General features: G+C 48.6%; 1 protein-coding gene across 8 annotated transcripts; it reads left to right on the top strand.

Moving 5' to 3' along the window:
* Positions 1 to 366: 366 nt before the first annotated feature.
* Znf697 (zinc finger protein 697) lies at positions 367 to 25,315 on the top strand. 8 transcript variants are annotated; one of them, XM_070006471.1, is made up of 5 exons: positions 849 to 936; positions 3,570 to 3,684; positions 7,430 to 7,486; positions 18,889 to 19,145; positions 20,830 to 25,315. In XM_070006471.1, the coding sequence occupies exons 4-5, from the start codon at positions 18,926 to 18,928 to the stop codon at positions 22,230 to 22,232; spliced, it is 1,623 nt and encodes a 540-aa protein (XP_069862572.1). In that variant the 5' UTR covers positions 849 to 936; positions 3,570 to 3,684; positions 7,430 to 7,486; positions 18,889 to 18,925; the 3' UTR covers positions 22,233 to 25,315. The 8 variants fall into 8 exon arrangements, with proteins under 8 accessions (XP_069862570.1, XP_069862572.1, XP_069862571.1 ...); XM_070006470.1 differs by having other exon boundaries at positions 18,884 to 19,145; XM_070006469.1 differs by lacking the exons at positions 849 to 936; positions 7,430 to 7,486 and adding an exon at positions 367 to 408 and having other exon boundaries at positions 18,884 to 19,145.
* Positions 25,316 to 25,549: the final 234 nt, after the last annotated feature.

The following is a 25,549-nucleotide window of genomic DNA, read 5'->3' as shown; positions in this document are numbered from 1 at the left end:
CAGTTTTCCCTCCCATTCCTACCCACAGGTTGTAGAGTTAATTTTCAACAATGTCTAGTGAGGACCTCTGCTGCGATCATTCGCCCTCTGTCCCTCCATTTCTGTGCTCCCTTCCCCTCCCAAAGACAGCAGATCAAAGAAAAGGGAAGAAAGCAACGAAGGAAAAATAAAAAACAACCCTCATGTTTCCATTCCTGGAGTTCGTTTCAATTAGTATTATTTTATACGACCAGATGAATGGTTGCTGGACCCAGGCCAGCGTGGGAGAGGGGTCTGGAAACCATCAGCTCCCCGAGATCCTTGGGAGTCTGGATGCCCGGTGAGCGATCGGATTCTCTCCGCTGATCCTCGGCCACAAGACAAAAAGGAAAACAACGACGACGACCCTCCTCAAACTCGGCTCCTGAGGTCTGAGGCTGCAGGTTCAAAGCCAGCGGGGCAGACAGCACCCCCACTTACCTCCAACCAACCCCCCACCCCCAGCCAGCGTGGGCGGTGCGGTCCCAGCCCCAGGAGCTTCGAGGCGGCGCCCGGGGCCCCCCCTGCACGCGCGCACACACACGCATGCATGCCCACACATGCACGCACGCACAAACACGCGCACACACGCATGCACTCACACGCGCGCTCGCACACACACATGCACACACACACGCACACGCGCACGCGTCCCGATGGCTACAGCCAGGGCGGCAGCTCCGGGGCGGCCGCCCGCGGGGTTCCCCCGTCCCCCCTCCCAGCCCGGGGTCCCCGTCCGGCCGCGGCGGCAGGAAGTCCCCGGGAACTACAACTCGAGGCATGCTGGGAACAGTCCGCTCCTCCCAGGAAATGTCCTTTGTCCGGCTCCACAGGAAGCCCGGCGAGAAGCCGGCCGGGCGGCCCGGGCCAGGGCCGGCACCGGCGCTCGGGGCGGGGCCGGGCGCCCGGCGGGCGCAGGTGGGCGGACCGGGCCGCGGGGGCGGGGCGGGGGTGCGCGCGGAGGGGCCGGGGATGCGGGGCGGGGCGGGGCGGGGCGGGGCGGGGCCGGGGTGTGCGCGGCTGGGCGCCGGGGCCGGGGCGCGGCGGGGCCGGTGCGCCCGGCCAGCGCAGGTGAGCGGGCGGGGCCGGGGCCGTGCGCGTCGGCGCCCACAATGGGGCGCCTCGGGGCGGGGCGGGGGGTCCTGGGGAGCGGGTGCAGGGGGCGGAGGCCGCGCCGGGCGCCCTCGGCGGTCCGGCTCCGGGGAGCGGCTCGGAAGGCCGGGGGAAGGCAGAGGCTTTGTGCGGCCGGGACGGCTGCCCGCCCCCGCCCGCCCGCCCCCGCCCGCCCCCGCCCGCCCCGCGCGCTGCCCGCGCCGGCCCCGCTCCTTTGCTTTCCTCTCGACCCCGACGGGCGCCCTGCGGGCCGCGATCGGACCGGGCGCGCGGCCCCGCGTGGGGCGGGCGCGGTGGTGACGCGCAAGGCTCGAGGTTCGAGACCCGTGGCGGACCCAGGCTGCCGTGCGCCCCGCCGCGGCCAGGCCTGCGGTGAGATGACCGCTGTCCCCGGGGCCTTCCGCACCTCCCATCCTCTTACCGGGGATCACCCAGCCCTGCTCCACGAGCACCTGGCCGAGAGGTGTTGGGGCCCTGCCCGCGGCAGGCCGGCCTGTCCCCTGCGGTGCCGGGGTGGCAGCGGGACCGGGTAGCGACTGTGGATGCTGCCTGGCCTTGAACCCGGCGCTTCCTGCTGTTGCTTATTGGCTTCTTTTGGTTGCTACCACTCAAGCCACGCCTCTACCTCCAGCTTTTTGCTGATGAATTGGGGACAAAGCGTCTTCAGGGTTTGTCTTGTTCGGCTGGCTTTGAACCATGATCCTCATGCCCCGGCTTCCTGAACCGAGAGGGTTTGATGGTCTTTCAGATCTGTGATGGATGGGGGGGGGGCCTGGACACCGCCAGAGGGACAGTCACTCACCCAGCGCCCCTCCCGCCCGCCTCCGGGTGTTCTCCTTCTCCAAAGGAGACGTCACAGGGTGGCCCCATGGACTTATGTGTGTATGTGCAGGAATAGGGCTTGAATTCAAGGCCTGGGCACTAGCCCTTTTCACTCAGAGCTGGCACTCTACCACTTGAACCACAGTTCCGCTCCTGGCTTTGTTTTCGCTGGATAATTGGAGATAAGAGTCTCACTGACTTTCCCACCCGACTGGCTTTGAACTGCTATCCTTGGATCTCAGCCTTTTGGTTAGCTGGGATGACAGGCGTGAGCCACCAGGGCCCAGTTTTGTGCCTTTACAAAAGGTCTCTTGGTAAACCAGGTGGTGATCGGAAGGAAGGGGTATTGGAGCACACCCTGGCCGGGATTCCCTGGTTTCTCTAGGATGAGACCATTCATTCTCAGAGAAAATTTGCCCCGGGGGCGGGGGGGTGGACGGGACACGGGACGGGACAGGGACAGGGGTGCAGAAGAAAGGTGAAATGAGGGTGTCTGGTTGGCATCCATTGTGTGTGTGTGTGTGTGTGTGTGTGTTGGAGGTGGGATTGTTCCTATCTCAAGTTCAGCCAAGCCAAGAGAGATTAAGAAGATAGGAGATGGAAGCTTTCTGTAAAAGGAAAACAAGATGGGGTTTGAAAACTATAGGTTTAAGGGGTAAGTGGGTAGAAATGAGAAAAACCCAGCTGATGCAGTGGGGTTTTTGGAGCTAAGAGTCTCAGAAACTTTTCTGCCTGTGCAGCTAGGATGACAGGTGGAGCCACCGGGGTCCAGTGGGGGATTTTCTTTCTAAGATCCTGTCTTCTCTTTTCTTTGCCTCTGAACAGGCTTCTGGGTTGGGTTTAATGTTAACATGATTTGCAAAGGTAACTCCTGATTTTGGTATTTACAACCTTTACAATTCTGTCCTATTTCCGTCTTCATTGGACCTGAGTTGCCCTGTTATCCACCCATCTTGCAGCAAGCAGGTCTCATTCCAAGATGGGACAGATATTCTTCAGCCTCTGTCATTCAGGTTGGGCCACATGCCTGTTAGACATTCCTTTACTGGGCCTTTTGTCTTAAGTCCTAGCCCAAATGATCAACTTCTTTATAGAAATATCTACTTAAGAGCCTACTTAAAACTAGTTTTATCCTCATGGTACTTGTATTATTATTACTATTACGTACACGTGTGTGTGCGTGCGCAGTGTGCAGTACTCTGGCTTGAAGGCCATCTTAGCTTCTCCAACCATTCCCCTATAGTCTCTGGGATTCTATGTTTTGTTAATGAAAAACTTGAGTGACATGCCCCACCTCCCTCCCCCAGGGCCTTCACTATGCCCAAAACATGTGACATATGGTAGACTTATAGACACTGGTAAAACATGAATTTGGTCATGAGTAAAAAAAATGCAGACACATTAATAGTGCCAGAAACATTTTCACACCAACAATGTGCTCCTCTTATAGAAGTGGGATCAGAAGAGAGGGTAATGATTTTCTCAGTTTATGCACAGAACATGGAAGAGGTAAGCACCCAGGGCAAGCAGGCCAGAGCAGCTCTCATGGGTGCTGAGTTTCCTGGGCTGTCACAGCACCAGTGCTGAATGGGTTTTTTTGTGTTTGATGATTTTAGGTACTGTGGACGGAGCCACCGGCATCATTACCCTGTCCCCTCCCCTGTGAAATCTTCTAGGACAAAACTTTTTTGCTGGACATCTGAGAAAAACCACAGGGATTTCCTGATGCAGGTATGGGTGAAAATTAAAAAAGAGAAAGGTTGAGTGAGTTAAGAATGTCATTGTCTTCTCTTAGGTTGATCAGCAGTGAGAGAGTAGTTGTGTGGGTGTGGTTTTGGATTGTCTTGTGGATGGTTGGGGACTGGTAAACTGTGAGCCAGCCACTGCTTCTCTTTGGACAGAAGAGGCAGTCACTTGTCATAAGGTGGGACCTGTTTTTGTTGTTTAACTGGGCTTTTCTGCCTGTGCTGGCTTCAAATTTAAATCTTCAGATCTCAGTCTCATGAGTAGCTAGGATTACAGGCCTGAGACACGGGTGCTGGCTGGAGTGACAGTCTCTTATCAGATAAATCTGTTTGCAAGCCAATTTATGGCTTCTCATTGGCTTGGCATATTTTTGACTACATGTGACCTTTCCCCCTTTCTTTTTAAATTTGTTGTTCTGAGATTTGAACTCAGGGGATGGTACTCTCACACAGCTTCTTTTGCTCAAAGCTAAGGCTCTCTACCACTTGAACCACACCTCCACTTTCAAATCTTTGTCTTTTCTAGGTGTACACATGCCAGATTTGTTTTAACCCCAAAGCAGTTTACCCTAGAAATGAGAAAGCATGAAAATAGACTTGAAGAAAAACTTTTACAAAAGTAAATGTCAATTAAGTGGAACAAAACTAACCCGGAACTAGCTTAGGACACATATGGTGGGAATCCTTCGTTTCTATTTCTCTCCTCCTCCTTGAGTTTTTGGGTTTGTTGATTCAATTAGTGGTTTGATGGCTATTTCTGGTTACCACTTTCTACTGGCATGTATCTTTACAAGCATCCTTGAGTGCTTGTGTTTTCTTCTTAGTTTATTATCAGAGACCTTAATGTTAATACCATCAGGATGTAAAACATTTGTTTATCACCACAAGCATCTCTTCTGTTACAGCTTAATTCTGGACCCTTAAGGGTTTCTAGGTTGTTGTATGCAGATGAGACAAGAAATCAAGAAAGCTATGCCTTCTGAGTTATACTGAAAAAAAAAAGATGAAATCTGGCAGAGAGTAAACTTAAGTCTGACTAGACTTCTCAATGCACAATATACATTTCCTCCTGTATTTCAAAGTGCCGCCTGACCTCCCTCTCTCCAGCAACTTCTTTAGTCTCATAATTACTTTGAAAAGGTCAAGTGTGGTCTTTCCTCATTCATGGTTTAATTTCTGTTATTGCTAGTCCTGTATTTTCTAGAGTGGAAGAAGAGCGGACAACCTAATGGGGCAGTGTAGGAACAATTCCCACTACAAATACAAAGGATCCTGGGCCCTCTCCATTCTTTGCCTAAATGAATCAAGGATTAAAAGCAAGGCCTGGTTAAAGAACCACACTGGATACACAAGGGGGTGCTCACACTTGACCCAGGGTTACAGATTGGAGAATGATCTGTCTAATGTTTGAGGCTAGTTGCCACTGTCTTTGGCAGGATTATTAAGTATGCTTGAAGGCTCCTGCTGTTGAGAGGTGATTGGATCCTGTTAAGGGAGCCAGGCTGTTTCCAAGGCTCAGCCTTACCTGATAGCATCTTGCCAGATTCCTGTCTCTAGTTTTGTTTGTTTTTCTTTTGAGGCAGAGAGAATACTGATGTGATTTTCTCCATTTCAAGAAATACTTAAGAGTCTGGGTCACCAAGTGGATAAAATACAATTCAGAGCTGAGAGGTGGCGGGGGATGGGAGAGAGGAGGAGAGCCAGTGATGAGAGGTGAATTATTAGCCATGAGAGAATATCTAACAACACTCAGCTGCATAGGGTGGGGAATAGCACTACTAAGAGTCCAGAATGAAATAAAACAATTCCATCTGAACATTTAACCCTGTAAGGCTCCGTTCTTTCCATCTTTCAGGTGAAAAATGTAGGCTCAGTGAGAACTTGAATGGGGCTGGACTATTCCTCAGAGATAGACAGAGCCTGCCTAGTGTGTGTGAAGGAAGGAAAGGGAGGAAAGGAGGAGAGAGAGAGAGGGAAAGTAGGAATGGGGAGAGAGAAAGAAGGGGGAAAGGGAATGCAAAGAGGGAAGGAGGGAAAGAAGGAGGGGAAAGAGGGAGAGATGGGGAGATGGGAGGGAGAGATGGGAGGAAGGAGCAGGAAGTGAAGGAAGGAAAGAAGGGATAGAAAGAATAAGCTTAAGGAGGAGGAAACAGAATCAGAGGGAAATGGGAAAACATACAACAGAGGGGCCTATCAATTGCACTGGACATGGATGAAAATGAACTAAGGAACTCAAAGGCAGCGATGGGAGGGAAGGAGAGGGAAAGAGGGAACAGCTGACACTAAGCAAAGAAATGTAAATACTACCTGATGTGGAAGAAATAGTTGTATTGTCAAAGCTCATAGAATTCATAAACTTTATAGACCGTGATATTGACAATTTGCCTTGTGAAGGTTAAAATGTGTGTGTAACTTTTAAGTATCACTATTCCACAATATTGTGAAATTTGTGCAATCATCTAATCTCAATCGAAAATTATTAAAAAGAAAGCAAGAGTGAGCTTAAGGTGGCCGACTAGAGGCTGATTCACCACCAGTGGCATGGCCCCAGAGTGGCTCAGGGTGAGATGCCATGTTTCTTTTTCTTTTCTTTTTTGATCTGTCATGGGGCTTGAACTCTGGGCTTGGGTGCTGTCCCTGCGCTCTTCAGCTCAAGGTGAGCACTCTACCCCTTGAACCTCAGCGCCACTTCCGGTTTTCTAGTGGTTTATTGGAGATAAGATTCTCACAGACTTTTCTGCCTGGGCTGGCTTTGAACCATGATCCTCAGATCTCAGCCTCCTGAGTAGCTAGGATTACAGGTGTAAGCCACTGGCGCCCAGTTTATAACATGTTTCTTGAGCAGGGACAGCATGGGGTGTGGGGAATGCAGCCTCTTTTTGTCTGGGGGTGATGTGGAGGTTGAGAGCCCCTTGGCTGCATGGCTGAGGGCTGGCACTGTGCCTTCAGGCTCGCTGTTGTTTGGAGTGGTAACTCCAGAAGCTGCTGGCTGCCGGATGTGCAGTTGCCTGTGGCTAGCACGAGAAGCCACTGAGAAAGGAAGAGAAGAGAAATGTCAAGGGAACTGGTAGCTGCTTTGATTTAAAGAGGTGAGAGACATGTCAGAGTAGACTCCAGGGTTTTGAGCCTAATAAGAACAAAGAAATAATGCCATACTTAGTTCTCCACCAACTGGCTACATTGATGAGTTCTTTGATCCTCCTTTTTCCAGTTGGGAAAATGAGGAGTCATTTAAGTGAAATTTCAACAGAAAATAAAATAGCTTCCTTGACATCTGCAGATCTATTCTCTTCAGCAAACTTTTGTGGTCTGCCTCTGCCACATCGCCTACTGACACATACCCTTCCACGCAGGAGTGCAAAGCTACTAGACAGGAGCAGAAAGATGACAGGCGTAGAACTTATTGTAATGGGTTATGTTGGGCAGGCTAGGTTTTTGTGTAGTATGTATATGTGTGTGTGTACGCGTGTGCATGGGTGTGCTGAACTGGGGCTTGAACTCAGGGCCTCATGCTTTGTTCATAGTTGATGCTCTACCACTTGAGCTATACAGCACCTCCAATTCCAGGTTTTGCTGGTTGTTTGGAGATATATTTATCTGCCTGGGCTAGCTTTGAACCTAGATCTCCTAAGAGCTCACCTTCTTGGGTAGCTAGGATCATACAGATGTGTGCCACCAGTTTGTATCTTTTTTTTGGTGTTGAGTGTAAACTTCATCTCCTTTTCTGACAGAGTTGTACTCCTGAAATCTCCTTCTTGATCTGAGTGTTTCCATACTGTTATTTGCAGGTAAGATGACTTTGCTAACAATCTAAAGATTTGTTTGGGATGTGTTTGTGATTTTTGGCCACAGGGTCATTCTTTTTCCTGTGGGCAGACGGTTAGCTGTGAAGCATTTTGTGTGCTGAGTAGGTTATGGCTTGATTAAGGAAAGCATCTGACGGGATCTATAAGGAATGACTTACCGCTGTTAGTGAACCTGCCCTGTAATGCACATGACTCAAATGAAAAGCAGGTGGATGATGGTGGAAGGCCCACCGTGCCACTGAAGATAGCCAAGCATGCTTGGCTGTGAGGTATGGGGGGGCAGTGGTGGTGGTGTATGAAAGGAACAAAGTTGAATACCAGTGACTGAGGCTCGTGTCTGCTGTAGCGTGGGTAATTCCCTTCTTCTTTCTGGAGTGCTGTTCCCTGACTCATCCCACAAAATACGTGCTGGATGACATCACCAAACTGAACAACATAGTTGTATCTGCTAGATCCCTGGAATTTGAATCTCTATCCGGACTTGAATTTGCAGATGTTTTTGTTCTGTCTGTGTCACTGGTTTTGGGTTTACTGCCAGTATTTACTTCTGGATCCTGTCTGAAATGGGCCTTCTCATTAGAAGAACGTGGCCACACACCCAGTAATAAGGTTTTTGGGGGGGCTGGGAAGATGGCTCAGTGGTAGAGCGCTTGCCTTGCATGCATGAGGCCCTGGGTTCAATTCCTCAGCACCACATAAGCAAAAAGAAAAAAAAAGCCGGAAGTGGCGTTGTGGCTCAAGTGGTAGAGCACTAGCCTTGAGCTGAAGAGCTGAGGGACAGCGCCCAGGCCCAGAGTTGAGGACCCACGACCGGACCCCCCCCCCAAAAAAAAACATAAGGTTTTGGGAAGTAGGTTGAGAACCCATACTGATGCTGAAGAAAAAAAAAAGTTGTTTTTCTGCTTACAAGTTTGTGCAGTCTGACAGCACATTTCTTTGAGAAATGCCAGAACTAGACATAAGAGGGACGGAAGGGACTGAACTCTATGGAGGACGACTTCCTGACTGTGGTATTCAGGTTACAAATGATCCCTGGGCACTTACAGCCTTGCTCTTGAGCCAGGCGTATCACTTCCTGGATGGAGGCCAGCCATGCCCTCTGGCTAGTTCTGTCTACCTTTGACTGAGATGGAAAAAGCAAAACCATGAGCTTTAGCTGCTTCTCTTGTGATAGAAGTGGAATGGCATCCTCTGGGTTTCTTCATTCAGAATGCTCAGCTTTGGATAACAGAGTAATTCTCTTGTGGGAGGGTAGATCTCATGGAGATCTCATCTTTGTAAATCACTTTTTGGACATCCTCCGTTTTGTCTACATTTCTTATCACTTTACAGGTCATTCTGGAGATGACCATCTTGTTAGACTGGGCAGGACTGGTCAGTGAGAGCCCACGTGTCCACTTGGGTCCCTCATTGGTCTCTGCCATTAGGCACGTCCATGGGCATAAGGTTGATTGGTCATGCCTGATCATGTATGCGTAGGGAAGTGGATCTGATTGGTTGTGACCAATTGTGCTTGAGGTATTACCTCACTACGGGTAGGATTTTGAGTGGGAATCTAGGGTATGATGGGAAGAAGTGCCATTTCAAGCATGGAACCAGGGCATCATGGGTAGAAAAAGTGCCAGGATGAGCCACGGCGTTGACTGCTTGTGTTATGTCCACCATTTCCTGTCCCAATTTACCTAACCATTACCCTTTTTTCCTCCCTCGAACATTTCTTCAGTTTGACTGGGGTTAAAGCGTTTCCCTTGCCATTTTTCCCAGCTTGGACCCCTAGTTTAATGTATTTCTCCTTGGTTTTGAGTGGTGAGTTACTGAGTTAATGGTGCAAGTGAATAAGAAGCAACTGACAGCATCTTCCTTTGAGTTCTTCGAAGATATAAAAGGAGATGGAAGTGGGAAATGGGATTCTGATTCTATTTTGGATATAATAGCTATTCTCATAAAAAGGTTAAAAAAAAACACCAGACAGCATCAAGCTTAGAATTCTTTTATTTCCATTTTTTAACTGCTTCTTCCCAATTTCTATGAGCTTTATTCAGTATTAAGCATAGTAACTACTCCTTATTTGGCATGGTGTATAAAAGCAGGCTATTCCTTTTATGGACTTCATTGAGCTTTATGAGGTTCAGCTGGAGTTAATATAATGGATTCCCCCCCCCACACACACCATTTTGGAAGAAAATAGAATTTATTTTTCATTGTAAACCTTTTTTTTTTTGGTAAACCTTTTTTGTTAGTATGTTTCCTAGAGTGAATGTAAAAGTACGTAATTATAAGATATGTGTACATATCACCATTTAGCTTTAAAAGAGGTAAGTCAATACATGGCCAGTTGTGATTGCTCTTTGCCTTGGGATTATGTTGATGCAAATTCTAGACATACCATTTCACCTGTGAATATTTCATATGTTAAAGATCTAAGAGCCAGGTGCCATTGGCTCATTGCTATAATCCTACCTACTCAGGAGGCTGAGTGCTGAGGATCACAAGTCAAAGCCAGCCCAGGCAGGAAAGTCTGTGAGGCTTTTTTTTTCTTTTTTGGGGGGGGGTCCAGTCGTGGGCCTGAACTCTGGGCCTGGGCGCTGTCCCTCAGCTCTTTAGCTCAAGGCTAGTGCTCTACCACTTGAGTCACAGTGCCACTTCCGGCTTTTTTCTTTTTGCTTATGTGGTGCTGAGGAATTGAACCCAGGGCCTTAAGCATGCAAGGAAAGTGCTCTACCACTGCTCTACCACTGAGCCACCTTCCCAGCCCGTCTGTGAGGCTCTTATTTCCAGTTAACTACTTCGAAAAAGCCAGAAGTGGCGCTGTAACTCAAGTGATGGAGCATGCAGAGGCTCAGGGACAGACAGTGCCCAAGCCCTGAGTTGAAGCCCCAGGACTAGCAAAAAGAAAAAAAAAATTAAGGATTCTTTGTAAACTTAATCCTAATAATAATCTCTTAAAAACTAACAGTTCAGATAGTATCAAATATCTAATGAGCATTTACTGTTTCCTAATTGCCTTTTTTTGGAGACAGATTGGGTTAGAACTCACAATCCTCCTGAGTGTTGGGGGTTACAGGTGTGTGCCATCTTACCTATGATTTTTTTTTTGTTGTTGTTGGTTGTGGGGCTGACCTCAAGGCCAGGGTGCTGTCCCTCAGCTCTTCAGCTCAAGGCTAGGGCTCTACCACTTGAGACATAGTGCCACTTCCAGCTTTTTCTGCTTATGTGGTGCTGAGGAATTGAACCCAGGGCCTCATGTATTTGAGGAAGGCATTCTACCACTGAGCCAACTTCTCAGCCCACCTGACTATGATTTGTTTTGTAGTTAATTTGAGATTCATATAAGGTTTATACTTTGGAATCACCTCATACATCACTTGTTTTTTGATTTATAGATTTTCCTCCCTTCTAATTTCTCCTTTCCCTACACCTTTTCTATCCTTTTTTCTTTTTTTTTCTTTTTGTTGGTCGTGGGGCTTGAACTCTAGGCCTGGGCGCTGTCCCTCAGCACTTCAGCTCAAGGCTGGCGCTGTACTACTTGAGCTACAGCACTATTTCTAGCTTTCTGATGGTTTAATGGAGATAAGAGTCTCATGGTGTTTCTTGTCTGGGCTGGCTTTGAACCATGATCCTCAGATCTCAGCCTCCTGAGTAGCTAGGATTACAGGTGTGAGCCACCGATGCCTGTCTTTCCTTTCTTTTGATCATTTGTCATTGTTGTGTTGTTGAAGAAGAAAATGAATTATTTTTGTTATATTTTCCTATGATATGTTTTGTTCATAATTTGTGAATTTTTAAGAAGAGCAAAAAATATGTAATTTTTGAGGAGGTATTTTAAAAGCATATACAAATAGTTTGTGTTGAAAACAGTCTAGCTGTGGAGTTTAAAAATTGGTTAGGCAGGAAGATTCAGCCATCTGGCAGCATTACATTTTCTTTCTGGCTCTGTCTTTTTTGGAAGATACCTTGGCAGTTCACATGCCAAAGTGTCACCTGCTGGAATGCCAGCCATTCCTGTCAGTCACACCACACAGTTATTTTGGGCAGAGCAGGGGAGGAGTTTCCCGTGTTGAATCTGTTGTGGGAAGCTGGGTGACTGTGTGCCTTGAATCTTTGGGCCTCCTTTCTCCTCTCTCCTTATTTGCCATGAGCAAAGTTTATTCCAGTGGAAATAAGATCACAGAATCATCTGGGTTGGGAAAGATGTCCTAAAGCCACCTGATCCCTTCTGGCATTCTTCACCGGGATTCCTGCAGCAGCTGTCCCAGAACAGGCTGGCTGTTACCGCCTGTTCACTCTTGCCTCCCACAAACCACTGTCACTGTCATCCTGAAAAGAAACAGGGTATGTCCGGGTGTGTCTTAGAGATGGATCTTGGATCTTGGCTGTTCTCCAGTGTCTATTCAGCATATAAACACTGAAACTCTATCCAACTATTGGAATATAGTGACTTCCATGGAAAAAATAAGGTGCTTTAAAGAAGTTATTATTGGGGCTGGGAAGGTGGCTCAGTGGCAGAGTGCTTGCCTTGCATGCCTGAGGCACTGGGTTCGATTCCTCAGCACCACATAAGCAAAAAATAAAATAAAAAAGTTATTATTGTAGAATTGATATACAGAGAGGTTACAGTTACATGGATCAGATAATGAGTATACTTCTTTTTGAATCGTGTCTCCCCTTTTGGTGCTCTTTCCTGACCCCACCCACAAGATACCCAGCTCACTTTCCACATAGTGTCTAGTGAATATCACTGTTGTATTTCCAGCTCACTCTCCACATGGTAGCTAGTGAATATCACTGTTGTATTTCCAGCTCACTTTCCACATAGTGTCTAGTGAGTATCACTGTTGTATTTCCAGCTCACTTTCCACATAGTGTCTAGTGAATATCACTGTTGTATTTCCAGCTCACTTTCCACATGGTGTCTAGTGAATATCACTGTTGTATTTCCAGCTCACTTTCCACATGGTGTCTAGTGAATATCACTGTTGTATTTCCAGTTCACTTTCCACATAGTGTCTAGTGAATATCACTGTTGTATTTCCAGCTCACTCTCCACATGGTAGCTAGTGAATATCACTGTTGTATTTCCAGCTCACTTTCCACATAGTGTCTAGTGAGTATCACTGTTGTATTTCCAGCTCACTTTCCACATAGTGTCTAGTGAGTATCACTGTTGTATTTCCAGCTCACTTTCCACATGGTGTCTAGTGAATATCACTGTTGTATTTCCAGCTCACTTTCCACATGGTGTCTAGTGAATATCACTGTTGTATTTCCAGTTCACTTTCCACATGGTGTCTAGTGAATATCACTGTTGTATTTCCAGCTCACTCTCCACATGGTGTCTAGTGAATATCACTGTTGTATTTCCAGCTCATTTTCCACATAGTGTCTAGTGAATATCACTGTTGTATTTCCAGCTCACTCTCCACATGGTAGCTAGTGAATATCACTATTGTATTTCCAGCTCACTCTCCACATGGTGTCTAGTGAATATCACTGTTGTATTTCCAGTTCACTTTCTACGTAGTGTCTGTGAATATCATGGTTATATTTCCAGTTCTCTTTCCAGGTGGTGTCTAGTAAATATCATGGTTGTATTTCCAGCTCACTTTCCACATAGTGTCTAGTGAATATCACTGTTGCATTTTCAGCTCACTTTTCACATGGTGTCTAGTCAATATCACAGCTGTATTTGTTCATCCTTCTTCCACTTTTTTTTTTTTTTGATCGGTCATGGGTCTTGAACCCTGAGCCTGGGTGCTGCCCCTCAGCTCTTCAACACTGTACCACTTGAGCCATAGCAGTGCTTCTGGTTTTCTGGTGGTTTGTTGGAGATAAGAGTCTCATGTAAATTCCTGCCCTGGCTGGCTTTGAACTGTGATCCTCAGGTCTCAGCCTCCTGAGTAGCTACAATTATAGGCACCAGTGCCCCATCAGATTGTGCTACTGATCACAATGACTAAAATGAGTCTCAGACCACTGGTGATCTATGGAATTGTAGATTGATTTCTCTGTTCTTGTTCTTCTCCTCTCTCCTCCTTCCTCCCCTCCCTCTCCCTCCTCCCCTCCCTCTCCCTCTTCCTTTCTGAACCCAGTGTCAGGTGGCTCACTAGACAAGCATCTTCCTCCCCCCCCCCCCAAAAACACCTTTGTCTTCTCTAGGTCCAGGTAAGAAAGCAATAACCACCAGGCAGAAACCATATTATTTTAGCTTTTCTCGTCTGGAGAGTGGTTAGCATTTAGCTGTGGCGGTCTTTGACATTCCTGTCTGAACCAGCTCTCTCCTCACATGGCAGCATGTCACCAGAAAGGCTGGGAATTGGGGTTATGTAGTCTGTGACTGGAGGGGTGAGGGAGGGAGATAGAGAAAGACATAAAGACAGAGACAGAGACAGAGAGAAAGACAGAGAAACAGAAAGAAACAGGAGACAGAGTGCATGAGTTAGAGATAGAAAGACAGAGAAAGAGAGACAGAGAGGAGAGAGGAAGATCATGAGCAAGAGAGTGAGAGAGCTTGAATGTATGTGCACACTCATTCTGCTCCTTTTTGTGCTGCTCCTGGGTTTGAACTCGTGGAGGCTGATCAGGCTTCACTCTTCTAGAATAAGAAAACAACAACAGAAACAAAAGTCTAAAAAGCAGGTGCATCAAGGCGGTGGTGGTGGTACAATGCCAAGCACAGGGAACAAAAATAAAAAGCAAAGCTTTAAAAGGAACAGGTGGAACTTTCTCATCAGGAATAGGTGGAGGCATCCCCTGAAAATACTAGAGGTTCTTCTTTTGCTGAGTGTGTGTGTGTGTGTGTGTGTGTGTGAGAGAGAGAGAGAGAGAGAGAGAGAGAGAGAGAGAGAGAGAGAGAGAGAGAGAGAGAGAGAGAGAGAGAGAGAGAGAGAGAGAGAGAGAGAGAGAGAGAGAGAAGCAGGGGTCCTTTCTGTCTAGACGCTCCCTGGGGCTGCCTGAGCTCTGGTGGACTGTTAACGCCATAGGACGACAAATGATTAACCCCTGGAGTCCTCCATTAGACCCCAGTTCTGGTCATGAGTTCGGCCTTTTGAACCACAGGCTGAGATTGTTTTTCCAGCCCTGCCCAGCCCTGCCTGGCCTCTAGCGTGGAAAGTGTTCCCTCTGGAGAGCACGCAGGGCAGGGGCGTGGGAAGCGGCTGTGTCTTCTACCAGAGGTAAGGCTGGGGAAGGGGGCTGTGGTCTGGAGGTGGTGAGAGGGAGCTTTGGCTTCCCTTCCCCCACAGGACAGCTCAGCGCTGGGCTCCCTCCCACTGGCTGCTCTCAGGTTGGCCTCCACCCCTGCTGGCCACTTCTGTGCCAGGTCCAGCCTCCTGGGATCCTTTCCATGTGGGTGGTCTGTCTCTTTCCAGACCCCCCACCAGAGGGGGCAAGGGCCCTGGGGGGGGGTAGGGAGAGGGAACAGAACACCACCAGGGAGCTGCGAGGCAGTTTGATTCCAGATGTGGCCTCAGGAGACAGCCACCTGCTAGTTTTCCCATGTGTAATAAGTGTGGAGGGAGATTTGGCCCATCTGATCAGAGCAGTGTGCGTGGCTTGGATGTATCTAATGGGACACTGTCCCAGTGGGGACCGACCATTTTGGTCTCCCCTAAGCAACTGGCTGGCAGGTGGAGGTGTGGGGTCCAGAGTGCCCCTCCAAGGACTAGAGGTTTGCCAGGAGAGTATCTGTCTTTTTTTTTTTTTCCCATGTTGGGTCTTGAACTCAGGACCTGGATGCTGTCCATTAGCTTTTTCACTCACGGTTGGTGCTTGCTCTACCACTTGAGCCATACCTTCACTTTTGGCTTTTTGCTGTTTAATAAGAGTCTCATGGACTTTCCTGCTCAGGCTGGCTTTGAACCTCAGATCCCAGCCCTTTGAGAAGCTAGGATTACAGGCATGAGCCACCAGTATCTAACTTTATTGTGCATTTTTTTAAAATAAAAAAGTTGGCTGAAGTTTCATAATTGAGTAGCTTTAACGTTTCTTATGTCTCTAAGATGCTTTTTGTTTTTTTTTAATGAACATGAATATGCTTCTAGATCCTGCAAGGAAGTGGCAGCATTCTTCTTTTTTAATGGATTCAGAAGAAGGTCATGTAACTTGTATAAGGTCAAGTAGCTAACAAAGAGGAAAGATCTTACTTACATCCTGTCAATCTAGCCATAAAGCCATCACAAGGGCCCTACTACCTATTCATTATCAAGCCCCTGGCTGTTTTCTGCCTGAGAAAGCATATTGCTAGTTTTTATTTTGAGAATGCGTGGGAATGGAGTTGGAACACAATGTGTTCCCAAAATAAGTCTTCTAGATTGAAGCAATTGAAACTCCTGCTCTTGTTTTCTAAAATTACAAGTTTTTCTATAACAGAGTAAAAAAAAAAACACCCATGTTAACAACAAAGCTAGCCTTTTGCCTGGTTAAATACAAGTTTATTGCTAAGTGGTTCACACCTGTAATCCTAGCTATTTAGGAAGTGAGATCTGAGGACTGTAGTTCAAAGCCAGGCTGGGCAGACAAATCTGAGAGACTCTCATCTCCAGTTAACTAGCAGAAAGCTGGAAGTGGAGTTGTAACTCAAGAGCCAGCCTTGAGAGATTAAGGAATTTTCAGACCTTAATTCAGTATTGGTGCGTTCATGTGTGTGCATGCATATGCACACACATACACACAAATATGTTTATTGTGAAAAATAGACAAGGGAAGAGACTCTCCTCATTAGAAGCTGCTTGGAAACGTGGGCTGGATCTGAACTCTCAATGTGAATGCTGCTTTGAACTCACCAGGCTTTTAAGTTGGAAATATTCTTCTTCATTGAGTTTTGGTTAAGATTAAATGAGTTAAAGGTTGTAAATCAGCGGGGCACTGCTGCAGTCCAGTCTATTCAGGGCTAAGTTGAGACATGGAAGATCAGAGGTTCAAGGCTAGCCCAGGCAGAGAAGTCTGCAGTACTCCTCCACCAGTTAGCCAGTAAAATCCTAGACTGGAAATATGGCTCAAAAGGTAGAGTGCTAGCCACAAGCAAAAAAGTTGAGCAAGTATGAAGCCCCAAGTTCATTCAAGCCTCAGGACCAACACAACACACCTATATATTCATTCTCTCTCTCTCTCTCTCTCTCTCTCTCTCTCTCTCTCTCTCTCTCTCTCTCTCTCTCTCTCTCTCTCTCTCTCTCTCTCTCTCTTTTCCTTGCTTTTCAAGTTGGACCAAGACCTGCAGTCCACCTCTGTTCCATGCTAGGCACCAACCACTTTAGTTCTAGGAGTTTCTGATGGTATGCTTATTTGATTCCATTATAGGTGAGAAGTTGGGGTTTTTGAATCTTTTCTTTTTTTTTTTTTCATTTGTGGGACTTGAACTCTGGGCCTGGGTGCTATCTTTCAGCTCTTTAGTTTAAGGCTAGCACTCTACCACTTGAGCCAAAGCGCTACTTCTGGTCTTCTGGCGTTTAATTGGAGATAGAGTCTCATGGACTTTTCCTGCCTGGGTTGGCTTTAAAACCTTGATCCTCAGATCTCAGCCTCATTAGTAGTTAGGATTACAGGCGTGAGCCACTGGCATCCCACTGATTTTTTTTTTAAAAGGTGGTATTGGGATCTGAATTGAGAACTTAGTGCTTCTTAGGAAGGTGCTCTACCACTTGAGCCACACCCTCAGCTGGGATATGATGTTCTTGCTGGAGTCACATTGGCATAAACCAATGGTTGGTTCCACTGTTTACCCCTCTGCTGTCCTCCATCACTGATGAACTACTACAGCCTGCCCGCCCCCACCTTCAGGGACATTACATGTACAGACTCAGGAAATTTGCTGGGGCCTCTGGGAGGCAAAGCGATGTCAGGCAGAAGTGACAAGGGACAATAACTTGTTAAAGGACGTACTTCTGGAAAGGTTTATGACTTTAATGAGAGTTTTCTCCTATCATCTGTTATTTTTTGTAATAATCATTAATTTCTTCATTACCTTGAAGGTACAAAAAGGATTTCCATTCAACATGCCATTTAGAAATCACCTGTTGGCCTTTTCTGTATAAAAGTTACCCATTGTCTCTGGTGTGTGTGGTCCTCCTAGAATTTCTCTATAATTTGGATATTGCAAACATTATAATTAGAGCTCTAGAGATGGCTTCAAGATAGTAGGCCCTCTGTATCCCTTTCTCTAGCCTACCCCCCCACCTCTGTCAGACCTGTTGGGGCTTACATCGTCTTGGGTTACCTGTCCCAAGTACTCAGCAGATATGGCTGCAAAAGGGATGCTGAGTTGGGTGCCAGTGGGTTATACCTCTCATCCCAGCTACTCAGGAGGCTGAGATCTGAGGATTGAAGTTCAAAGCCAGCCTGGGCAGGAAATTCTGTGAGACTCTTATCTTCTAATTTACCACCAACAAGCTAGAAGTAGAGCAGTGGCTTAAGTGATCGAGTGAAAAAGCTAAGTAAGAACACGAGGCCCTCAGTTCAGGCCCCAGTACTAGTGTGCACACTTGCATGCACACACACACACACACACACACACACACACACACACACATACACTCAAGGAGGCTGATGGTGCTATTGTTGACCTTAGATAAGAAGTTTACATATTGGTATGCCTGGTTCCTCCTGTGTGTTGAATGTATTTGTCTTCTAGCTCTGTAAAGGCACCTTTAATTACCAAAAAAAAATGCAAATTGTAATGAAGATTGTGGAGGGCAATCTTAATAAGAACAGTAAAGAAAGAATAGAACTTGAGACAGCAGCATCAGTCTCTTAAGTCTCTTAAGCTGTTTCTTAAGTTATGGGATTGTGTGTGTGTGTGTGTTGTGTGTGTGTGTTGTGTGTGTGTGTGTGTGTGTGTGTGTATTCGAGTTAACTAAGGACATTGTGCTAGCTAGGCTTGCTTGCTTGTATCACCTGAACCATACCTCTGCTTCCAGCATTTTGCTGGCCAGTTGGAGATAAGAATCTTCATGGAGTTTTCTGCCTGGGTCAGCTTTGAACCAAGGTCCTCTGAATTTCAGCCTCCTGAGTAGCTAGGATTACCAGCATGAGTCACTGGTGTCTGGTGTCTATGTCTTTTCAAGCCTCCTTGTTTTCTCAGCTGTAAAACTGGGGGTACCTACGTCAGTGTTAAGCTGTAAGCACACCCCAGTGGACAACCATTTCATAGATAGGAGCAGATGCAGCTTGGGTGCGGTGATGTCAAGTGACCTTACAGTTAGGTCATAGCTGCGCCTTCACACACCCTCCTCTGCACCCAGCTTAAACTGACTTTAAATGGTACGTGTGGTTAGGAGTAGACTTGCCATGTGGAGCTTGGATCTCTAGATACTTTATTGGATGTGGAAATCAGACATGAGGAGGCTGTGCATCCAGGCTGATGTGGCCTTTCTGTGTTTTATCTAGAGCAGGCGCCCCTGGTCGCCTCCCCTGGCCTTTTCTTTTTGGATGGAACAAGAAGATAATCAGGGTGTGTGTGCGCATCAGGACTCAGAAATTCACGGAATGGGCTCTGATTTTGAGGATTCTGAGGACAGGGAAGGAGAAGAAATAAGCATGGACTCTAATGCACAGGATTCCAAGGAGAGAGACCACCTAGAGCCAGAGATGGCCCCAAACCCACTGCAGGAAGCTCCAGAGGAGGAACTAGTGCCTGACAACTGGACAGGTAAGAGGCTGGAATTTCTGTGGAATCTGCCCTGCCCTCTTACATCTAGCCCCTCTAGAATTATAACCAGGGGCAGCATCTTTTCAGGGGTAGTTCTCTACAGAAGATCATTAAGTAGGGCTCTGTACCAACTTACCCTTCCTGAGCCTTTCCAGTTTGGTCCTCATCAAGGCTGTGTTGGTATGCATTTGCCCAGCAGGCTACCCCAAAGAGAACTGCTGTAAATGAACTGCTTGTAACATCAGCACAGCAGAATTATAGAGGAAACATTAGGACCTGCCTTACAGGGGGTGGGGAGAGTTAAATGGGATGCTGTGTTTGAAGAATTAGTGCAGTAATGGGTAAAGTATCTAGACGTGAAGTCATTTTCTCCTATCAGTGGTAAGTGACCTGTGTGGGTCACTGTGTGGATTCTCAAGTTGCCCCCACGTCCGCTGATTATCTCCCTGGTTATTTCTGACCTGAAAAATTAAATGCTGGGCCTCTGTCCACTTCCTTGTTTCCATCTTTGGGCATTCACTGCTTTATCTTGGCTCAGTGTATACCCTAGGGACAGAAATGAGCTGAAATACTTCATGGCCACAACTGTGAGGTTACATTCCTTTTTCCCACGACCAAGTACCAGGCACCCTGCCCTTCTTCCCCAAAGTACGCACAAGCATGCAGCCTTGCATATAGCTGTGACTTCTGTGAGGGTCCTGGGCTTGGGAGTATAAACCAGCAGGAATCCACAGATTGTGTCCTGGACAGGAGCCTGGACTCAGCCCTAGGCACTGAGCCTTCTTTCCGTCCCCTTCTCCATCAGTCAAATCTTTATCTTGTCTGGGTTTAAATTATTGTGTCATTGTAAGCCTTTTCAGATGGACCAAATATATTTATTATTGTGCTGGTACTGGGGCTTGAACTCAGGGCCTTGGGCTCTGGCTTGGATTTTGAGCTCAAGGCTGAGGCTCTACTGTAGGAGCCATGGCCTTGCCTGTTTTTGTTTTGTTGTTGGTTAATTGGAGAGAAGACTTTTCTGCCTGGACTGGCTTGGGTCTACAATCCTCAGATCTCAGCCTCCTGAGTAGCTAGGATGACAGGTGAGAGCCACCAGCGCCTGTCCCAACGTATTTTAAAAAGTGTGTCCAAGGCCTGGTTAAGCGATGTGCTCTTTGTTGTTGCTGTTTTGAGGTTACAGTGATCTTGACTTTGGAGGCCCAAGCCGTAAAAGGCATTAGCACAGTACCTGTATGAGGCTAAAATCGTGTAATCTGAGGGTGTGAGTGGGATTAGCTGCGATGGAAGAGATGACAAGGCTCGAGGTGCATGGTACTCACAAACTTACTTGTGGAATTGCACCCTTGGTGCAACTAAAGACGGTGATGACGGAGGTGATGAGGATAGGAGGGCATCAGCAGCTAGGGCGAGATGGAGATCAGATATAGAATTGGCCGTCTCTGGCTAGTGCGTGGGGCCAGAGAAAAACTGGTAGGCCTGAGCCGGGCATCTGCTTCCAGGCCTTTCCTAGATTCGTAGACTGGCGGGAGGAGGACTGGGACGGGGGAGGGGAACGGGGGGGGGGGCCTAGGGGGAGGGTCCTGGAAGCGGGGGGGGCGGGGGAGGGACGCGGGGGGGGGGGCGGGGGTTCCCCGAGGGCTGGGGCGCCCGCCCGGAGGCTCCTCCCGCCTCTCTTCCGTTGCAGGGAGGCGCCAGCGGGAAGAGCGCGGAGGGGCCCCAAGGACGCCTCCGGGACCATGGAGGCCTGCCCGCCCGCCCCGGAGCCCGAAGGCAGAGGAGGTGGAGGAGGAGGAGGAGGAGGCGGCCCGGCCACCGCCCGCACTCCCCTGGCGGCGCCAGCTGTCCAGTCGGCTGCGGGGCGACCGGCCGGGCCCGCGCCGCTTCCAGCGGCCGCAGCTGCCGCCGGCCGTGGTGGACCTCGGGGAGCTGGACAGCCTGGTAGCCGGCATCCTGGACGCCCCCACCATCTGCCCGGACTGCGGGGAGAGCTTCAGCCCAGGCGCGGCCTTCGCGCAGCACGAGCGCACGCACCGGCTTGCCAAGGCGGCTGCGGCGGCGGAGGAGGAGGAGGCCGGCCTGGGGCGCTTCAGCCTGGCAGGGGAGTGTGGCGCGGCGGTGGGCGTGACCAGTGTGGCGGTGGGCGTGGCCGGCGCCGCGCTGGTGGGCGTGGCCGGCGGTGTGGCGCCAGCGGTGCGCGCGCGACCCCCGCGGGAGAAGCCCTTCCACTGTGGTGAGTGTGGCAAGGGCTTCAGCCGCAACACCTACCTGGCCAACCACCTGCGCCTGCACGCGGGCGAGCGGCCCAACCTGTGCACCGACTGCGGCAAGAGCTTCAGCTGGCGCGCCGACCTGCTCAAGCACCGACGGCTGCACACCGGCGAGAAGCCCTACCCGTGCCCGGAGTGCGGCCAGGCCTTCAGCCTCAGCTCGCACCTGCTGAGCCACCGGCGGGCGCACGCGGCGGGCACGGCGGGGGCGGGCGCGGGCACGGCGGCCGCGCGGCCCTTCGCGTGCGGCGAGTGTGGCAAGGGCTTCGCTCGCCGCTCGCACCTGGCCAACCACCAGCGCGTGCACACGGGCGAGAAGCCGCACGGCTGCGGCGAGTGCGGCAAGCGCTTCAGCTGGCGCTCAGACCTAGTGAAGCACCAGCGCGTGCACACAGGCGAGAAGCCCTACCTGTGCTCCGAGTGCGGCGAGGCCTTCAGTGTCAGCTCACACCTCTTCACGCACAAGCGCACGCACTCGGGCGAGCGCCCCTACGCGTGCGGCGAGTGCGGCAAGGCCTTCGGCCGCAACTCGCACCTGGTCAACCACCTGCGTGTGCACACCGGCGAGAAGCCCTTCGGCTGCGGCCAGTGCCCCAAGCGCTTCGGCGACTTCTCCACGCTCACGCAGCACCAGCGCACGCACACGGGCGAGAAGCCCTACGCCTGCGCCGAGTGCGGCAAGAGCTTCATCCAGAGCTCGCACCTCATCCGCCACCGCCGCATCCACACCGGGCACCGGCCGCACCGCTGCGCAGCCTGCGGCAAGGCCTTCCGCTACAAGACACACCTGGCGCAGCACCACAAGCTGCACCTGTGCTAGGTGACCGGGGGGGGGGGCAGGGCTGCCTGGGAGGACATCCGGGGCCTGCCCCTGCAGGTGGACATCTGGGGCTTGCAGGGGACACCCGGGGCCTGCGGGACACCCAGGGAGGCCACTTGGGATGCCCTGGAGCCACTTACTTTTGGGGTGCTAATGATTTTTGCCTACCTCCTTCTGGCGGATGAGCTTCCGGTGAGATGTGGGTGAGTTCCCTGGGGACGCCACAGGTGCAGGCGGGAGCGGGGCTCAGAGGGCAGTTTTGAGGGCCCGTGAGGAAGGGGTCAGGAGGGATCGGGGGTCTGGGGAGGCACAGAGCTGCAGGGCAGGCAGGGAGATAGAGGTGTGCGGCTGTGATCAGCCGGAATCTAGGAAGAAGGAAGGGGACAGACATCAAGCAGGTGCTAAAGGTTCTGTCCGGTTCCCCCCCCCCATGGTCGGAGCGGTGTCCGCCTTGAACCCCCCTCGCAGTTATAGGGGGAGAACGAGAACCTTAGTGCAGTCAGAGGGGATCCCCCTGTCCCCCTGTCCTCTTGTCTCTGAGTCACAGGTTAGCTGCTGTTTTGATACATCCAGGGGAAAACTGAGCAGAAAAAACAAACCCCACCCCACATGGCCGCCTTTTTAAGGGGCGACCTCTGCGAGTTAGGTAACCGCTCACCAGCTCGCAGCTTCCTTGGGAAATGCGGAGCTGCCACTTCTGGCACCCCAGCTTCCTGCGGGGTCCAGGTTGGGTGACCTCTGCCCCTTCCCTCCAAGGTCAAACGTGTGCCGGGCCCAGAATTCCCTGACAGTCTCACCTGTCACCTTGTCAGTGGGCGGGAAATGCAATAGTTCTCGCTTCGTCTGGGACCAATCCAGGAAGGCAGACGTGGCTTGTTGGGATGAAAAGGTCCTTTGTCTCATTTGTCTCCACTTTGCATGTGTGTACCCCAACCCCACTAACCCCCAACTCTGTCTGTGTCAATGAGAGATCTAGTCAAAGCAGGATTTCCCGCCCCCTGTGTGTAGAGGCCCTGTGAACATATCAAGACTACACAAGAAGGCACAGTCAGGGAGAAGTGTAAATGCAAAATTGCCAAATAGCACAAGTCATGAATGTTTTCTAGTTGTTACATTGATGCCAAAATAGCACTTTTTGCAGTTGCAGAGTGCTTTATGCTTTTTAATGATGGTTAGTTTCTCATGTCTTTGTGTGGTGAAACAGGATGATCACCTCTGTCTTAGAAAAGGCCTAGAGGTAGTGTGGCGAGCTGTCCTAAGCAAGGCCGAGGACTGTGAATTAGGTGTGTTTTCCAGCTCCCCTGCTAGGGTGAAGACTTATCTGTTAGGATTTATATAACAAATAGGGACACTGAAATATTCTTGTACTTGATGGTGGAACTCAGAGCTAGCCCAGAAGGGCCAAAGGTGTCCTTATTGACAAAGCTGGCCTTTGTCACCTTATCCAAGTGTCCTCGCTATGTTCCATTTCTGGTAGGGAGCTGTAGTTAGATGACTCTTGTATAGATTCCAGTTCCCGATGCTGAAAATTCCTCCCGTAGGTTAGCCTCTAGAAGTTAGAATTGTGGAAAGCACTACTGTTTCCTTAACATGAATACCTAGTATGATTCATGGAAGCATTATCACAAATCATTGGACACCATACAAGATTGTTCTTACAATTCTAAAGCTGTATACATTTCTGTGATTGCTATTAATTTATATTTAATCATTTGTATTTTAGCAGCAAACCTCTTTGGGGACTATTGGAAAGGAAAGCATGTTTTTGTTACAAGAACATGAGAATATGGAATAATGTGGGCTTGTATATTGCCTGTTGATCTTGTCCTCTTCATCAAGTACTGCTATTCACAAATGAAAATAATAGATGGTCCTATTAGGGATACTTATTTTCTTTTTAGACAAGAGTTATGCAAGCAAAGTTATTTATTCTGACTCTTGTCTGAATTCCAAGTATTATAAAGACCTACAGAAAAATAACGTAGTAAATTTAGGGAGTCTTGTTCTGTGTGTGTGTGTGTGTGTGTGTGTGTGTGTGTGTGTGTGTGTGTGTGTGTGTGTGTGTGTGTGTGTGTGTGTGTGTGTGTGTGTGTGTGTGTGTGTGTGTGTGCGTGCGCGCACGTATTTTTCGCATGCTCATCTACCTCTGCCAGATGTTTTAATTTCTCACATGTCTCTGCCTGTGAAATATCCTACTTTTGGTTACCCATGATTGTTTTTCTACTTTATGGGTTATTTGGTCTTTACACATGGTCTAGCCAGCATCAGATGTGTGTCATTATCTGCAACTTTAGAAAGAGGGTTCAGTGGGGGGGGTGGTTGAAGCAAATGGAAAATAATAGTAGTGGAAATCTTAACACTTCATTTGCCTCTGGTTTTATCTCTCATCACAAGACACAGCTACTATCTCTTCGGTGAGCAAACCCCTTAGCAGAAGAAAGCTGTTCAACCACCCATCCACCCACCCATATACCTCACACAGGTGTATTTCAAATGTGATTCCATTTTTTCTGATACCTCTTTAAGGAACACACTTGCATCAGAAGGTCATTCGTTGTCTTCAGTCTTGGAATGACGGTTTTCTTCAGCAAATCCTGTTGACTGTGGGAGTTGACCCTGGGATATATTCATTTAAAGATTCCTGTACTTTGATCAAGAGCAGGCTGCCCTTCTCTAAGCAAAAACTGCAACCATTTAAAAGGTTAAATGGCTTGATTAAATCTCCAGTTCTGACGTGGAGGAGGATGAGAAGTTACCCCTTGAGCCATGTGGTCTTGGCAATCATGAGGCCATATGTATCTGAAAAGAGTACGTTTATCTGTGTCCATAGACAATCCCAATTGTGTTTCTGAAATCTGTGCATGTATTTTTTTCACTGTAATATTATTTTACATCTGTTTGTAAAGATAGGGATTAACTTAATGATTCAAAGAGTAACATTTTGTGTGAGTATGCTTGTGTATGTGAGAGTTGCATTGTTTTGGGATTGTGTTATTTAATGATGGTTCCTTGGACAGCCTCCTGGTATTCAATAACCAATATGGAATATGTCTCATTAAATCCATATCAGTCTTTTACTATGTTCTTCTTGCTTTATTTGTTCCCCATTAAATGTCATTCAGGTCAGCTTGTATGGTCTAGAAAAACAGGAGTTGACTCTGTAAATAAGATTTTATGGGAATACAGTTTGACCCATGTAGCCATGTTTACGTATTCTAGTTAATGGTGAGCTTGGGTTGCATCAGCAGAGGTGAATAGTTGAAGTTGAGCACTTTTGGCTCAGCTTAATCCTATAAATTCCTATGTATATTGCATTT

The sequence above is a fragment of the Dipodomys merriami genome, unplaced genomic scaffold (genome assembly GCF_024711535.1).
Source record: "Dipodomys merriami isolate MVZ:Mamm:240054 unplaced genomic scaffold, mDipMer1.0.p SCAF_7, whole genome shotgun sequence".
NCBI lineage: Eukaryota > Metazoa > Chordata > Mammalia > Rodentia > Heteromyidae > Dipodomys > Dipodomys merriami.
The sequence above is the reverse complement of the archived record's forward strand: the minus strand, read 5'-3'. Positions and strand labels throughout refer to the sequence as shown.

Coding starts and splice junctions, on each gene's coding strand:
- Znf697 (XM_070006464.1), top strand. CDS start 3,541: ATGGGTTTTTTTGTGTTTGATGATTTTAGGTACTGTGGACGGAGCCAC. Junction 3,685..18,883: donor ACAGGGATTTCCTGATGCAG/GTATGGGTGAAA, acceptor TGTTTTATCTAG/AGCAGGCGCCCCTGGTCGCC. Junction 19,146..20,829: donor AGTGCCTGACAACTGGACAG/GTAAGAGGCTGG, acceptor CTTCCGTTGCAG/GGAGGCGCCAGCGGGAAGAG.